This window comes from Haliotis rubra, unplaced genomic scaffold, assembly GCF_003918875.1.
Source record: "Haliotis rubra isolate DU_JTF1 unplaced genomic scaffold, ASM391887v1 Scf154, whole genome shotgun sequence".
In the NCBI taxonomy this organism is placed as follows: Eukaryota; Metazoa; Mollusca; class Gastropoda; order Lepetellida; family Haliotidae; genus Haliotis; species Haliotis rubra.
In genome coordinates, this window is record NW_025765492.1 from 595,171 (window position 1) to 613,681 (window position 18,511).

Here is an 18,511-nt window from a genome sequence, read left to right on the forward strand (position 1 = left end):
GTTATAATGGGAGCGAACCGTTGAAATTATTCACTGTGTATGAATGAATAGGAGGTAAACGGGCTGAGCATCTACTGTAGATAAAGGCCATCGGAATATTTAACATGTTATACTCGGTTTCGACCTGAGCTTCGATTTGAGTTGATCAATCCGAATCATGTAACTGTAAAGTTAGGGAGCAATGAACCTAGCTTTGTATTTTACAATGTAGATAAACACAAGATTAATTGTTCTTTCAGATCATTAACATGTAATGTTAATGTCTAATGAATATACAGTTAATTTTGATTCCATTAAACTGCCTCACCAATAACACAAGACTAACGCTTAGTCTCTGAATACATATATTATTGACAGAAACAAATAATTCCATTTAACTTCCTTATGTTGCATTTAGAAGTTTGTATAAAAGTGTTTCTCTTAATCCCATTTACATTGAAAAGGAGGCTCAGTAAGATGGGGGATTCAGAACCTGAGGAAATCTAGACTTGCTTCATTTAGGGTTTTAGCAATTGCAGGGAGAACTGGGCAGAAGGGAAAATAATGCGGACCAGGAAGTGGAGACGACGATAATACCGCCTCGCACACTATCACAACCCCCTATGAAAACAATCGGTTTACCCGTGCGTCAAGTTACATGATAAACTGCGATAAACACAACAAGGCCTGGATACGGGACAAGCCTGCCCAATACATCGAACAGGAGCTTTATATTTTCACATGAAACAGCTTGGTTATTACATAACTGTGTATCAGTCTGGTGAAACCATTCACCGCGTCAGTCTGTGTGTCGGCCGAGATATACCTCAAAGCATAAGCTTTGAAAGGACGATTGTAACCTTGACCCCCGTTTGAGACCGGTTAGGAGTGAGCGTGCGAACATGTTGTGGAAAGGCAAGCCTTTACATCTGCCATGTGTTTCTTTGGGGACATTCATGACGGAAAGGTTCGATCAGCTTGGAGAAAAGGTTGCCTTGGTGAGTAAATTCGACACTTGTCGCGTTCGAGTCGACCTCCTTTCCCCCTATCTACAGCAGCGGCTGTTGACCTATATGGATTTTCTAGATCTCTCGTTACTGTCAGTGTTAAACTGGCGTATCTCAGTGGTCGGGCTCATCCTTGTGGTCCGTCCGTTAGTAACTGAAAATCTAGTCTGTCTCACAGTCCCTGAACCATATTATTGTGCCTATAGCCCTGCCTTTCCTGCAATGCTAAAGCCCTAAATAAAGCAAGCCTAGATTTCCCCAGGTTCTGAGTCTGTGCCCTGGGACTCCTTTTCAGTATAAATGGGTTTATTTGTTACTATCAAATTATATATGTTCAGAGACTAAGCCTTAGTCTACTGAAAATGTTCATTGTTCTGTGCCCAAGCGTGTGTGTGTGTGTGTGTGCGTGTGCGTGTGCGTGCGTGCGTGCGTGCGTGCGTGCGTGCGTAGCAGCCACGATCCTGTGTATTGCCTCCATTATCAGATTTCTACCAGCTGATAAGTTTACACGATACCATTGGAAAGCTGGGCGTCAGATGTTTTCTCAACTAGATATTCTAACGTTTAGGTATCGCAAGAATTTGGCAATGCATATTGCAACGCAACTCAATTCAAACAACGTCTAAGATGTGTGGGGCGTTGGGGTAGCCTAGTGGTTAAAGCGTTAGCTCGTCACGCCGAAAATCCGCCTTTGATTCCCCACATGAATACAATGTGTGAAGCCCATTTCTGGTGTTCCCCGCCGTGATATTGCTGGAATATTGCTAAAAGCGGCGTAAAACCATACTCACTCACTCACTCACACAAAGATTTGTTCATGCTTGAGTGAACAACGTTTATAAATACTTCAACCTACAGAACACATTATTCAAAACTTCAGACTTTGTTTACAGTATGAAATTACAAGATAAATAATTGATACGATGGTTATGTAAATTAAGATTTGGTTTATATGATTTAAAAAATCACAGATATATGACGTTGAATGACTTGTATGTTCGCAATATAATACAGGAAACTAACGAAACCAATTCCATGTACTGTTGGTACGTACTTTTAGCCTGTCTCACAGTCTCTGAACCACATTATTTTCCCTAATACCTAGCCCTCTCTGCAATACTAAAGCCCTAACTGAAGCAAGGATAGATTTCCCCAGGTTAAATCTCCCAACTCACTGGGGCTCCTTTTCAATTTAAATGGGTTTATTTGTTACTATCAAATTTATATATATTCAGGGACTAAGCGTTAGTCTAGTATGTACTAATCTTTGAAACAAATATTGTCATGTCTGTCCTAATTTAAAGCGTCTAAATACAGTGTTCTTTATATAGTATGGCAAGCGCGCTAACAACAGGATAATAATGATGTTAAATGATTACCCCAAAACAGGTCGTACCATGACCATGTCAATTTTAATAAGTATATGAAAATCTAATGGATAAATCTCCAATCCTCTCAAGGTCTGTTGCAAAATGTGGCAAAGTTTTCATAATATCCATATGGGGACACAGGTCTTCTCAATTCTGAAAATAATAAAATAAATAATTTCTGTGTATGGCCAAGAAAATTAGGAATGCTTTTTGGAAGAACACAATTAGCCTCACTAACAACGCACAATTATACCAAATATATACGACTTCCTGAAATTGTCGATATTAAATTTCACTTCTCCTGAAGACATATCATTCAGAGGTACAGAGAAGCTGCGTATGTGTGTAAATTACGCAAATATTTATGTGAAAACTCAATTCTGTTACGTCCATCGGTACAAGTACGCTTGAATTTTTGTAAATACTCAATAAATTTGATCTTACATGCTTACACACAAACATGTAAAATCTTAGCTTTCGTACCGGTGAATTAGTTCTTGTCACTAAACCTACTAGAATTTGGAATAAGCAGACCCATGTGCTACAGATGGAGGTTACTGAGGACAGATAAAATAACTGAGGTATATTGAGAGGTTCTATTTTATTACATGAACTTGTCAACTTGCAGTCTTTCTTATCGTTTCTCATATTACAGATCAAATATCGTAACAAAAACGTAAATCAACACTTAAGCTTTATTATATTTTTACAATTAATTGAAAATGGCAAAATTCCCAGTTGAGTTTGAGTGAGTTGAGTACAAAATTTATTTGGTTTCTCAAAGGATATTATGATACCTAATTGAGATGAACATAAGCGAGTACATAACTCAATGACCCAAAATGTTATCTGTAGCTCTGCTGTTAGACTTTCGATTACACTTTCTCAGTAATGAAGAGATAATAGTTCTTCGTCCCAAATATAACATGAAATATGATCACTAAATGGTATTGTGTGTATTCATAGCTTTCGGTCGCGGGATCAGTCCCGGTTTACACTTGTCAGAAGGGTACACAAAGATCGTGATCCAGACTATCATTTTGTGGTGGCTGAGTGGGTTAGATTGCTGAATTTAGCCGATAAGGTGCGTGACTCTGAGAGGATTGGACCTAACCCCCAAAAGTACTAGAATCTGTGCTTTACCGAGAAACTGTAATCCTAAATACAACGTGTTATACTGAGAAATGTATAATACTATCAAGTGCTTCCATGATCATATTAACACGCTTTCTCAGGTCGACTCGAACACTGGCCGTTCCATGTCGTACCGCGAGCTCTCGGCCACTATCCGACGTCTGGCACGTGGGCTTAGTAACCTCGGATTCAAGAGAGGCGACGTTCTCTGTATCTTCTCCCCGAATGTCATCGAATATCCAATCGTGTTCTACGCAGTTGCCTCCCTTGGTGGTGTACTACAAGCGACCAACCCGCTCTACAATGCAGGTAAGAGATTCAGATCAATGTTTTATTGGGCATATCGCAAACCACAGCCGAGTTAAATTAATGAAAAAAGTTGAAAATTGCCACAGGACAACGTTTATCTGCTTCTACGCGTGTATTGTCAGTCACTCATACACAAGAATCGCTGTAAAGTCCGTCATACAGACCCTGAAACAAACATATCCAAGAAAACCCATGCAAGTGTAGAATATGTGGCAAGTCTAGATTTCCACAGTTTGAAAATGAAGAAAGTCTCAGGGCTCCTTTTTAATATATGTTTGGTATTATGAACTGTTTTTTTCTGTAAAATATGTTCATTTCAGAGACTAGTTGTTAGTTTAAATATCAGACTCTTTCAAATGAATACCGACAATGATCAGTGCCTTGCATGCTGAGTTCCACGGGTTACACCTTCATTACCCCTGGAATGTAATGAACCATGCCAGTCATGAATATTCACAGGGGTCAACAGTCAAAGGTCAAGAGGTTCATTTTTTCTCCGTTGATCTAAAGGATTGGGTGACTGACATAGGCCTGCTAAAGCACAGGGGTTCGAATCACTGTTTGGACAATAATTTATAAAAATAAAAATCTAGATTTTTGCAACCGTATATTGTTTTTATATGTTATGAGTAACTTGTATTTCAAATTTGAACGAAATCGGTGAAGAAATGGAATTTTTAGAAAATTCTCAAAACATGTAATGAGTGCAGCGGGAGAATTTTCTAAAAAATCCATTTCTTCACCGATTTCGTTCAAATTTGAAATATAAGTTACTCATAACATATAAAAACTATATACGGTTGCAAAAATCTAGATTTTTATTTTAAAAAATTATTGTCCAAACAATGATTCGAACCCCTGTGTGCTAAAGTCTAAGAAAAACAGCAGGGAACTACCAAACTATGGGATATGAACACAAAGTAGACCGAAATAGACACACAAACACAATCCCCGTTCCCCGTAATCCTAAGGACCCGGCAGAGTTTCAGTGCAACCAAACAAAAAATAAAAGTCAGAAAGGTGACTGTGCTTTGTTCACAGACAAGGCCTAGTAATCCATTTGGATGGTTGCAGACATAGCGTGGAGTCACTCGCGTCACAAATATACTGGTAGGTTCAATTATTCAGGTTGAGCTCTAAATTGATTTATGTATCCGAGGGCCCAGGTCGCCCAGTTGCCTTTCTTAGGTCTGCCAGGATCCAGTGATCTTGTGTTCAAATCCCGTTTCCCCTTATTGTGATCCTTTGTTTCTCATCACCAGTGTTCGTCTTTATTACGCCTCCCAGCCCCAAAAAAAAAAAAACAAAAACAAACAACAACAAACAAAAAACAAACCCCAACAAACCCCCAAAAACAACAACAACAACAAAACAAACAAACAAAACAAACAAAAAAACAAAACAACCAAAAACAAAAAACCCAACAAACAACAACAATCCAAAAAAAACAAAAAACAATCAAAAGCAAACAAAAAACTCATACAAACAAACATAACAACAAAACAACAACAACAAAAACACCAAAAACACACCCACAAACTGACATACTGTGAAGCATAAATCCAACTCACTCTTTATGTGTTTCTCCAGATGAACTCAAACACACCTTCGACATCTGTAAGAGCAAGTTCCTTCTGACCCTACCGGACATGCTGCCAGTTGTCAAACAGGCCCAGGGTCACACCATCCAGGTGAGAGGGGTTAGAAGGTCACCTGTCCTTCACCAGCATATATTATTGAGCTGCCCCATGTGAAATCACTTGGTAGGTTTAGAGTATAAGCTGACTATTCCCATACATTACAGGTATGGCATATATATGTTTAGGCTGTATGTCCATGAAAAGCTTCACTACAAATTTGATGTGATGCATTAAAACAGATACCACTCACTCACTCACTCACTCACTCACTCACTCAAGGTTATCAAAGACCCTTGAAGATCCAGGGTAGAATTGATCTTCAGTACCCCGTGCTTGTCGTGAGAGGCGACAAACGGGATCAGGTGGTCAGGCTCGCTGACTTGTTTGACACATGTACGGTGCTTATGCTGTTGATCACTGGATTGTCTGGTCCAGACTCGATTATTTACATACCACCGCCATATAGCTAAAATATTGCTAAGTGCGGCGTTAAACAACAACCAATCAATCAATGAAGGTCATAACATACATACAGATGTCTGTAACTTGTACATTTCAGAAGGTTATCGTGCTGGGTAAGGCTGAAGGGTGTGTCAGTTTCTCCTCTCTCATCACGTCCGATATTTCCGATGCACCAATCAGCGACCGAGGCATCGACCCGAAGAACGACGTCACGGCAATCTTATTTTCTAGTGGCACGACCGGAAAACCAAAAGCGGTGCAGATATGCCACTATGCAATGACGTCCAACGTGCTACAAACATTGTATGTATTATACTGTATGTTATCTGTTTATTTGTGTGCGTTCAGTTACTAACACAACAACACGCTAAATGGGGCACTTTAGATTTCTTAATAATTTGGCCTCTGTTTTCGTATACAAGCTACCGACCTTTTCACACGACACTGACTCGCACGCGCCCACGCACGCACGACCTCACACCTATCCGTTCTTGTGTCTGTGTGTGTGCGTGCGTGCGTGGGTGAAACAGTAGCTTTGATGTTAAGAGTACTAAATTTCATCTACACACCCGCTGACATTTACTTACAACTTGCGGAAATTCACATTCATTGAAATAAGGGGCAATGGGGTAGCCTAATGGTTAAGTGTCATGGGTTCAGTGTGCAAAGCCGATTTCTGGTATCCCTCGAATATTGCTAAAAGCGGCGTAAAACCATAGTCACTCACTCACTCACTTATTGAAATAAACAATTTCACAAGTAGAATTAATTTTCAGTTTACAGTGTCAATGGCAACAATTCTACATGTTTATGAAATGTGGCCCCCAACTGAGGGGATGGTGCTTGGTGTTACGTTGCATCAACTTTGGAACATTTGTTTGGTTGTTGATGTCTGATTTTCGATGTTTTTTAATGTTATTTTTAGGTCAATTTCTTAAACAATTCAACTCTATATAATAAACCATTAGATATAACTTGAAGCGGTATGATCTATTTCTGGTGCCTTTAGTTCCATCCGCAGACTAACGCTTAGTCTGAATATACATAACTTTGATAGTTACAAATACTCCCATTTATATTGAAAAGGCGCCCCAGTGAGATTGGAAATTCAGAACCTGAACCTGAGGATATCTAGACTTGCTTTATTGAGGGCTTCATGTAGGGAAAATACAAGTAATGTGGTTCAGGGACTGTGAGACAGACTACTTCAGCCGCTATGTTCGAATTCTTTTTACTGTAAGCATCAAACGAATATGACTGTCAGGAACTCGGTATAATGCCAAGTGTACAGTTATGTTTGATGGGTTCGTAGTGCCACCCTTTTACTACGGAGTACTTCCAAAATAAGGAATTCCTTTTGTAACTCTATTACATTGTCAACAAGTTAGACAATATCATCCCTCCCATACAGATGGGAAACTGTGCCGCGGTGATGAATGTTGAACTCAACGAATCCCCACATGGTCACGTAACCGGCCTTGTTTTGTTGCCACATCAGACTGAAAGTCACGTGAGCTTAGGTCATGGTCAGCTTGTTCGCATCTGTCGTCGACTTTCACTGGGATGGGCTCAAGAGCAGTTAGACTCTGAAATGAACATATTTTACAGAAAGAAAATAATGTTAACAAAATATAATTAAAAGGAACCCAGAGACTTTCTTCATTTTCAGAAACTGTGGTAATCTAGACTTTCCACACATTCTAGACTTGTATGGGCTACGCTGGGTAGCCTATATCTGTTTCAGGGTCTGTAAGACAGGTTACAGAGAAGTGGTAGTAAATATACTCTGTGAACTTGAAATCTCTCAACCCGTGAAGGTCCGGGTTAGAATTGATCTTCAGTAACCCATGCTTGTCGTAAGAGGCGACTAACGGGATCGGGTGGTCAGGCTCGCTGACTGGGTTGACACATGTCATCGTGTCCCAGTTGCGCAGATTGATGTTCATGCTGTTGATCCCTGGATTGCCTGGTCCAGACTCGATTATTTAGACCGCCGCCATATAGCTGGAATATTGCTGAGTGCGGCGTAAAGCTATACTCACTCAGTGAAATCTCTCAAAGTTGAGAAAGGAGGGGTGCACACTTCATTTTCACGAGAGTTTCAATTGTCATTTAATAAACTTTCGACCGCCTCCGTGGTGAAGTGGTGACGCGTCCGCCTGGAGGACGAAGGTCGCGGAAAGGAAATGATCCCCGCTGCCGCGTCATACCAAAAGACGTTAACATATGGTACTTGTTGGTCCCTGCCTGGCGCTCGGCATTAATAGGTACAACAAGGACTGGTCGGCTCGGAGTCAGTATAATGTGTCTGAGTGGGGTATTCATGCTTCACTGCGGCATGGTATCTCAGTGGGCTAGCACTATAAACCAGCTTCAGTCTGGGCTAGTACAAGCAGCCGCATATACACATACACACGCATGCACGTCGTCATATGAGCGAAATATTCTCAAGCACGACGTTAAACCCAATCTCACCTCACCTCACCTAATAAACTTTCAGGACAAAGGGTGTGTGTTGATGTGTTTTCAGACAAAGCTTTGTGTGTGTGTGTGTGTGTGTGTGTGTTTGTATGTGTGGAGTGTGCCCACTTCATTTCACGAGACAATGGTCATTTAATAAACTTTCACACACACACACCCACACTGGATCCCCTATGCAAGCGTGCCCGCATAGTGCGTTTGTCATCAGAAATCATCTTTGTTCTTATACATGTACTTGGTATGAACCTTTATATGTCTCTAATCGTTACATTTCGGAGTAATCTGCTTGTTCCACCAGGGAGCCGGGAAACCTGACTGACAAAGACTCCTACGTGACGTTCCTACCCTTCTTCCACATCTATGGACTTGGTCCTATCATCTCCGCCGGCTTGTACAGCGGGGCCAAGAACGTGGTCATGTCCAGGTTCGAGATCCACGAGTACCTGCGCAACATACAGGAACACAGGGTGAGTGTAACTGTGCAAGGGGCTGTATCTTGCACTACATAATTCAACATGACCCTACGATAGTCGTAGCGCTAAGACTGCTTTATGGAACGGAGCCATAGCGAATTGTCCGTTGAGCCATAAAGAGTTGTCCGTTTTCGGTCGATTTCCGATCCGGCTGGGCGGTGGGGTAGCCTAGTGGTTAAAGCGTTCGCTCGTCACGGCAAAGACCCGGGTTTGATTCCCCTCATGAATACAATGTGTGAAGCCCATTTCTGGTGTTCCCGCCCATTTCTGGTTGCTCGGCGTCTTCTCAGTACTGACAACTATTCTTGTTATAAACAGTGCCGTTATGTAGGCCATTATCAGGCGCCACTATCTCTACTCATATTTCGCCATTGGAGATGTTGCAAAATCGTTATCCTGCATCTGAGAAACTGATTCACCAAGCACAGTGCTGCTGTCAAAATTATATCAGATATTCTATTTACATATTTAACACTCATGATAAATCCTACATATATCCAAATAATGTTGGGTGAGATTGGTGGTGCCAGTGTCTTCAGCTCTCTGCCAAAGATGCCCCATTATATTGTTTTTGTGTGTCACACAAAGTACCTCATATATTTTTATATATATTTTGTCACGCAAAGTACCTCATATATTTTTATACGGACGGACTAGGAGCCTTTTCATATATATCCCTAGCTTCGCGCTAAAAGCGCGGCGGGGGATATAGTTTTAGGCTCCGTCCGTCCGTAAGTACGAATTGGAATATCTTAAGAACCGTTGACTAGATTCTTTTCATATTTGGTACCTAGTTTCATCACAGTATACGAAAGGGCCAAGTCAGGTTTGGTGACCTTGACCTTCATTTCAAGGTCACAAGGGGACTTTAACGTTTTACCTGCATGTTAAGCTATCTCAAGAACCGTTCACTGGATTTTCTTCACATTACATATGAAAGCTTTATCTAGGGAAGGCGCAGGGCTCAGTAAATTTTGGTGACCTTCACATAATTATCAGGGTCACGACGACACTTTGAAGATTTCAGCATGTTAACCTGAATTGTCAGCAAGATATGTCAAGAAAGTTTCACTGAATGTTCTTCATAGACTTTCAAGACTTCCCTTGCATGTTTTTCAATAAGCAATGTCTTTAGTACTATTGCTGCATATTTCATACACTATGACATTCATGTCAAGGTCAAAATCAGTCTTGAAAATATGTGTGTGTTTGAACAACTACAGAGCAAGATATCAAGAGAGGTTGACTGGTCATGTTTTTGTTGACATTTACCTTCATCTTAAACTTTCATTACTTTATAAGTTTGATTTGATAATTTGCGGCGGGGGATTATGTCACCTTAGTGACAATGCTTGTTCTCAGATGTTTCAACTTTTGAACGTAAGCCCAACCAACAATGGTTGAAATATTGTGACTTGCGGCCCTGCTGATGGTCTGCCGCCAGTTGTACAAACAACCCATCACCACATTTCATGTTTTGATTAATGATGCAAAAACATTCATTGATGTTTCCAAATTATTTTGTTATTTTAAAACAGGTGTTGAGTAATTCTGTAAATATCTGAAATGATCTACGTTTTAGCTTTCAGGACTGTTCTTCACTCCATAACTATACTAGAGAAGCAAGAAGAATACAAATATCAAAGATTAAAAAAGAAGTTGTTATCCATATAACGTCATGTATTCATATGCTTAACACTACCCGTTCATTAAGAATATTGTTAGATCATGTCAGGTTCACGCCGACACGGTACACCGACCACGTCATCAATACAAATAACACCTTCATCCTTGATTCCGGAAGATTACACTTTTAATATTAACCTCAATGTGATGGCATCTTGTGAGCATTAGCGTCTTCTGAAACGACATAATTTGTATATTCAGACACAACCTACCGACTCCTTAAAACCTTTCATGGCATAAATCTGGTAATATACAGATGATTTTTGCAGCCATAGCTGATCAGAACACCAGTTGGACGCCATATTGTGAAATATATTACGATTATCTCACATAAGGAACAAACTTTGCTACCAAGATGCGTATGGCTTCTTAAACAAATATGATTCCATGTATCCTTTACTCCTATATACGACCGCCTCCGTGGTGTAGTGGTTAGAGCGTCCGCCCGGAGAGCGGAAGGTCGAGGGTTCGATCCCCGATCGCGTCATACCAAAAGACGTTAAAATAATGTACTTGTTGGTCCCTGCCTGGCGCTCGGCATTAATGGGTACAACAAGGACTGGTCGGCTCGGAGTCAGTATACTGTGTCTGAGTGGGGTATTCATGCTTCACTGCGGCATGGTATCTCAGTGGGCTAGCACTATAAAACCAGCTTCAGTCTGGGCTAGTACAAGCATCCGCACATACACATACACACGCATGCACGTCGTCATATGAGCGAAATATTCTCAAGCACGACGTAAAAACCACTTTCACCTCACCTCACCTTACTCCTATATACGTCGATATAAGGTGACAGTACTGTTTCCTAGGCAACCGTGCTGCACCTGGTGCCCCCGGTGATGGTTCTGCTGACCACCCTGCCTGCTGCAAGACAGTATGACCTGAGTAGTGTCCACCGAGTCATCTGTGGAGCAGCGCCCCTCAGTCAGGACATCGAAGGGAAGATTCTAAAGATATTCAACATCAAGCATGTAACACAGGGTAATATTGGGTAATATTCCATTTCAATTAGAATAGTTGGGCGGCTTTTGTTCTTAGAAAAACAGAAAACTATAAATCTATAAACATAAAACCAAGAACCTTTCATTCGTTGACCCTATTATTCAGGTCACTTTGTACAATGCTTTGAAATAAATGATTAATAAATAGATAAACAATGATTTATCACATTTATGTTCATAGCGTTCTGCACAAACAAGTGGTCCGTCAGGTGGTTAACATAGCTGATACAGATGATTAGTTTTAATATGTGTTTTACAATGTTACTTTCAGGCTTCGGAATGACAGAATGTTTGGTGACTCACTTGTCACTGGATGAGAAGCACAGGTTCGGATCGGTGGGGATTGCTATTGCAGGAGCTGAGTGTAAGGTAGGGCAGACATGTCTAATACAGTACACGCCCTGAACACTGCAGGCTGTTCGCGTCTCTGTTATATATAATACTCCATGTTTAGTACTAAGATGATTATAATGTCATAACCCATAAGAGCAGAGGCTTCGTGCCCAAGGGCGGGAAGGGCCGCGTACAGTCGTGCTCAAGGGCGTGGTCAATACTGTGTATTTGTGTCCATCGGCGTGGTCGATAGTGTGCAATCGTGCCTAAGGGCGTGGTCGATAGTGTGCAATCGGCGTGGTTGATCGTGTGCAATCATGCCAAGGGCTTGGTCGATAGTGTGCAACCGTGCCCATCGTGGAGTTGATCGTGTGCAATCGTGCCAAGGGCGTGGTCGATAGTGTTTAATCGTGTCCAAGGGCGTGGTCGATAGTGTGCAGTCCTGCCCAAGGCGTGGTCGATACTGTGTACTCATGCCCAGCGGCGTGATATCCCTAACGTCATGGTTGATCTTGTACAATCGTGCCCCGAAGACGTGGATCGTTTCTTAAGTTGTCTATCGCTGTTTTACCATGCCGGGATTCGATCACTACAGACTACAGACATATAGTTGTAATGTTGCCGACTACGGTGCAAACAGTATTCACATGTACATTTCACAGATAGTCGACCTGGAGACCGGCAAGGACCTACCCGCAAACAGAGAGGGTGAGCTATATGTACGAGGACCAAGCTTGATGAAAGGGTACCTGTCGAACCCTGTTGCCACGAGGGCCATGATTACCGAGGATGGGTGGATGAAGACAGGTAGCGAATTATAGTGACAACAATAGTTAATCATATTTTCAAAAATATCATTCTTTCATGAAGAAAACAATTTTCAAGTATAAATTTTTAACATTTCGTGATTTTCTGCGTCAGATTGAACAATATACTCGTGCGTTTCGTTATAGTATGTGTCAAAAATCTTGGTCAAATACATTTCAATCGTGGGTTTCTATAGTACGACCCCGTAGGCTCCCATACTTGATACTTCACTCCTTACTCCCTATACGAAGTCAGGAACTATGGCCTTCATATTCAAAAATGCCCGGTCAAATATTCAAAACATTGGTTTACTCTTTCGCGACACCACTGAAAATATTGTATCGTCCTCTAATTCTTGAACCTACGAATGCAACTGAAGCTGTTTGGCGCGAGAATGAGGGAATAGCACAAATCTCACCTGGTCAAATACAGTATGAGGGAGTATATGTTTCCCCAGAATGTTTCCCTCTAGTGTCCTGATGAAAGCAACGACCTATAGGCGGAATACTGCCAAATTATCCATGAATTCATAGAGGCCTTTTGATGTCGGTGGAACGCCACTGTCACAATACAAGATTCACTCACTCAAGGACTTCTCGGAAGTTATTTTTGAAAGTATCTATTCGTGCATTGAGTTACACAAACCGTGTATATTTAATGCACAAATCTCTTTGTCATGTTTGTCCATATACTTATCTGCCTTCTCAACAGGTGATGTTGGCTATGTTGATGATGACGGGTTTCTCTTCATTGTTGACCGACTGAAGGAGCTCATCAAATACAAGGGATTCCAGGTAATGGTGGGGGGACGAGATGGTCCCCCTGACATAGTTCAGCTACTGCCCAAATGGCCAATCTCAAAGAACTGACCTTCACCTTCGCTGTCTAGAATAACACTATATGTATTATTTTGATAGAAACAAGTGACTCCTTTTAAATTGGAAAGAAGCCCCAGTGGGATAGGAGATACTGAACCTGGTAAGAAGGTAAAATAATGCCGCTCCGAGACTATTATTAAAGGCTGTCTTTCACCGTTAGCTGTCTTTACAGCCGAGTGTGATACACGATTTACAGGAAGCGCTCGTTAAATCACAAACATCACCATGTACGATGTATGTACGTGAATGTGCTTGTCATCTGGGGAAGACGACTCCTTGTAAACAATGATGTATCATGGTGACGTTTATATGTGAAAGCTTGTTTCACGCCTCAGTAGCTGTCTCCTCATCTGATCGGAGGAGGATGTAGATGTATTGGGGCGGTGGGGTACGTAGCCTGGTGTTTAAAGCTTTCGCTCGTTTGTCAAAGCCCGGGTTCGATTCCCCAAATGGAAACTAGGTTTGAAGCCCATTTCTTGTTTCATCCGCCGTAATATTGCTGGAATATTGCTGAAAGCGGCATAAAACTCACTGACTGTTAACGTATGGGTACATCGAGTTATGCGCACAGATAGTACAGGGAGTGGCCTGAGCTTAGGCTGAGTTGGTGAGTGAATATTACTAAAAGCCGCGCGCATCACCAATTTTGCATCCGTATTATCCGTATCATCAAAGTTTGCTCTAAAGAGGCGAAGAGCCATGAACCTCAGCTCAAATCAGCCTAGAGTGAAACGACACTGAAAGAGATCGATTTGAATCTGTTACATCCATAATGGAATAAACACATTTGAGCTAGACATGGTTTTCACTTTCACAAACACATTAATTTTTTTCCAGAATTCTTTACGTGTCATGGACTGTCAGTTGGACGTTTGTGACTATTTGCAATGTATTTGTTTTTTGGGGGAAATGACAGAAAATGTTCGCTGTAACTAATCCCCGTCTTCTGGGCGGGGCGTGTGACGACCAGTAAGGTGGTCTCTGTCTTTGTACACGGGATTGTTCCCATTCATCCTTCCTGGACATGCATTTCCTCACCAGGTGGCGCCAGCTGAACTGGAGGACATGCTGTTGAGTCACCCCGGCGTGGCAGATGTCGGTGTCATCGGTATCCCGGATGTGGAGGCAGGAGAGTTGCCCAAAGCGTTTGTTGTCAGGAAGCCGGGGTCAAGGACAACAGAACAAGAACTGCAAGATTTTGTGAAAGGTAGGAAACACCATTTTTACGTACAACTGGGAGTCTGTCTTTTCTTTTATTTGATGTTTATTGTTATAGCTCTGCACTTAACATTCCGCCGTTATATCAGGGCTGTCTCTTTATATAATCGGGGCGGTGGGGTAGTCTAGTGGTTAAAGCGTTGGCTCGTCACGCCGAAGACCCGGGTTCGAATCCCCACATGGGTACAACGTGTGAAGCCCATTTCTGGTGTCCCCAGCCGTGATGTTGCTGGAATATTGCTAAAAGCGGCGTAAAGCCAAACTCAGTCAGTCTTTATATAATCGTATCTGGACAAGCCAGTGACTGATATGAAGAACACGTCCAATGCCATAGGGGAACGGTGACTCGCAATAGCCCATGGCTATATTTTCTTGGGAAGTTTCAAGAAGCAAACATGCTGCCTGATAAAGCTCGTTTGAAGAAATACATGTTACCTTATTTAAACAGTTTTAATGTACCTGAATGCCTGAATATTGTCTAGTTTGGACGAAAACATGTATATAAAGTTTCACTACCCCGATGGGCTAATTGTCCGTCCCTCTGCTGGTACACCAATTACAAAAACAGGGTGTTAAATCTCAACTCTTGACATGTGGCGGTAACAATGTAGAAATGAGAATACAACTTTAGAGCGGGGAATCATTTTAGCAGCAAGTGTTTCAGTCCATGACTTCCCACCTTGCAGGTAAAGTATCAGGGACCAAAAGACTGAGGGGAGGAGTGACCTTTCTTCAAGAGATTCCAAAGAGCGCCAGCGGCAAGATCCTCAGAAGAATACTTCGAGACATGGAGAAAAACACTCGATCAAAGTTGTAAAACGGGAACCAAGGACAAGGAGAAAATCAATGTTTAAACGGAAAACCTTTAACAATGACATCCCTTTGACAATTCTAATTAACAAATTTTAACGTATGTACTAATAATATGTTTAATTATCTACGTATTATTATTAAATAATGTGCCATTTTTTAAGAACACACGTTCCCATGGCAACATATATTTATATTGGGACCACATGATTAAATTGACATTATTATATTATTAACATTTGAAATTATGTAAATTCAGTTAGTGAAATGTATAGGTACTGCTTAGCCTATTGTCATTTTGTTAGCATTCTAACAATCGGTACTTGTGCATTAAGGAGAATATTAGTGAAAAATGATAAATATATGAATGTAGAAATACCATGGAGACCGAGCTAAGGACAAATGTCAAGTGCACACCAATCCAATGACTGGTTTTATATTGATGATACGTGATAGTATTGTCTGAGTGGAATGGCGAGTCAAAACCACATCTCGAGTTATCAAGCTAATCGCGACGAGAGTGAATGTCCGCACTATAAATGGATATATGTTGCTTCTTGTGATGAAGTCGACAGGTTTTGTGTTTGTTTTAAAGCATGATACTTGTATAAAAGAACTATCCTTAATACATTGTTTTACCATGCTTCCAAGAAATCAACTTTGTGTGTGTTGTTTTATATTTATGTCCAAGTCATATGATGTGCGGTGGGGTAGCCTAGTGGTTCAAGTCTTTCTCTCGTCACGCTGAAGACCAGGGTTCGATTTCCCACATGGGTTCACTTGAAACTCATTTCTGGTTTCCCCGGCTGTGATATTGCTGGAATGTTTCTAAAAGTGGCGTAAAACCTTACTCACTCACTTAATGATGGGCATTGGAGGACCCGTCATGTGAGGCGCCGAAAATTGCTCCACAGAGTTGCTTCCCTTGGGCGGCCAGATTCTTATGGTTTCGGTTCGAATCCCTGATTAATATTATATGTTTGTCAGCTTCATATCGTTTCTCACAGATTTTACCTGTGTGGTAGGAACGATCACAGGGACTAGATGCCATTGCTCTTCAACCCTCACTTTGAAGTTCCATGGCTTGCAAACATCATTTTTGTGCATTGCATCGCGATGATTTCAATTTGTAGGATACTAGTACATCAACGATATTCCTTTGAGGGAGCATTGTGAAAGCATTAATTTTGTTCAACATCACACTGCATAATAATTAATGTATTTATACAATATCTGGAATAATATGGATTATAAATAATCACTAAACGGGCGAATAACACAGATGCAGATCACCGACACAGATGCAGATGGCCGACACAGATGCCGTGATATACACTGAGCAACACGTGTATTGAACACGTATTGAGGGACTGCCTCCGTGGTGTAGTGGTTAGAGCGTCTGCCCGGAGAGCGGAAGGTCGCGGGTTCGATCCCCGACCGCGTCATACCAAAAGACGTTAAAATATGGTACTTGTTGGTCCCTGCCTGGCGCTCGGCATTAATGGGTACAACAAGGACTGGTCGGCTCGGAGTCAGTATGATGTGTCTGAGTGGGGTATTCATGCTTCACTGCGGCATGGTATCTCAGTAAAACCAGCTTGAGTCTGGGCTAGTACAAGCAGCCTCACCTACACATACACACGCATGCACGTCGTCATATGAGCGAAATATTCTCAAGCACGACGTTAAACCCAATTTCACCTCACCTCACATGTATTGAGGACGTATCCTGGAACTGTGGGTATACTCTAAGGCTGTGCACGGACCTTCCGCACCCAGACCCCTGTGATCGTGGCCTCGCCACGGTGGTGTTTCTAGGTTTGTGAACACTTATATTACCCGCGTTCGTGGGTTTCACCAAATCGGTAAACTATGACGAGCCTCACCACTTCGGGCTTTCCTCCCACAATGGCGGACCCGTTGGGATGTCGCTTGACTACTGTTCAAAGTGCCACCAATCGACACACGCAACGCCAGTCTGTTGCACTACGGAAGGGAGAGATCCCAGAGCCATACACTGAAGGTTTAATTGTCGATCTTAGGACATTTAATACAAAACGAAAGGGTATTGCTTCCCTTCTGACGCCTTGTCGCTAAATGATTACGACAAAACTGAATTTCCCATGCCCGATAAACGGTATGCAACTTTGTTTTCAATATTTATTGTATACTTTAGGTTCATACAAAAAGCTACACGTATTTCATTCATACACTATACTTGTCATTACTTTAAAAAATACAAACAACTACTCCGCACTGTCCGACATTCTTGACATGAGATTGGAGTCTTCACATCTTTTTTTGAAACGGTGACTGGATTTCTTGAAGCACATCACACGTACATTCTCATGTTCAACGAAGCCATTTGAAAGGCTTCGGCCGACAGAACGCAACACCGCCGGGAATCTGTAGAGAGAGCAAATGCATACATTTTACCATATCTATATGATAGACCATTTGAAAATACAACTAATATAAGAATGATTAGCATGTGCAGTAGTATCAATAAGTGACGGCGCCTTCTAGCTGTAATTTTACAGCAAATATATTGTATGCACCACCGGGTTTACGGGTCAGAAGAGTCATCTTCATCCAATTCGTGGAAGAGCCAGGTGCGTCATCATCGTGAGAAAAAGTCCGGGCTTACACATGATTTTGAAAATGAAAGTTGGGCATGTCCTCAATACTATCTACATGTAAAGCTGTCCAAAATATCGGGCTTACACGAAAAAACATGTCTTGCTATGCGCCTGGTATTTACGGACAGCCGTTTTATAGAAGCTCAGTGCAGCGTTAAACAAAATTACAAACACACGTGTGTGAAAAGCACACTCCCAAATGTGTTGCTATGGTAACTGTTGAAGTGATAGTGCTGCCCCACTTACCAAACATCTGCACTCGTAGAACATTAAGGGATTTT

At 41.6% G+C, this 18,511-nt stretch overlaps 1 protein-coding gene across 1 annotated transcript; it reads left to right on the plus strand.

The window, feature by feature from the left end:
* Positions 1-634: 634 nt before the first annotated feature.
* Positions 635-16,249, plus strand: LOC124270718 (4-coumarate--CoA ligase 1-like). Its single transcript, XM_046705751.1, has 11 exons — positions 635-977; positions 3,592-3,799; positions 5,390-5,490; positions 5,999-6,204; positions 8,681-8,849; positions 11,354-11,525; positions 11,817-11,914; positions 12,541-12,685; positions 13,397-13,479; positions 14,605-14,770; positions 15,468-16,249. Exons 1-11 carry the CDS (start codon positions 882-884, stop codon positions 15,596-15,598), a joined length of 1,575 nt encoding a protein of 524 aa, XP_046561707.1. The 5' UTR covers positions 635-881; the 3' UTR covers positions 15,599-16,249.
* The last annotated feature ends 2,262 nt before the right edge of the window (positions 16,250-18,511 follow it).

Bases quoted from the DNA above. Each gene is read 5' to 3' on its own strand.
- LOC124270718 (XM_046705751.1), top strand. From the start codon at position 882: ATGTTGTGGAAAGGCAAGCCTTTACATCTGCCATGTGTTTCTTTGGGG. The intron at 11,526-11,816 runs GTAATATTGGGT...TGTTACTTTCAG, and splicing joins CATCAAGCATGTAACACAGG to GCTTCGGAATGACAGAATGT. The intron at 12,686-13,396 runs GTAGCGAATTAT...CCTTCTCAACAG, and splicing joins GGATGGGTGGATGAAGACAG to GTGATGTTGGCTATGTTGAT.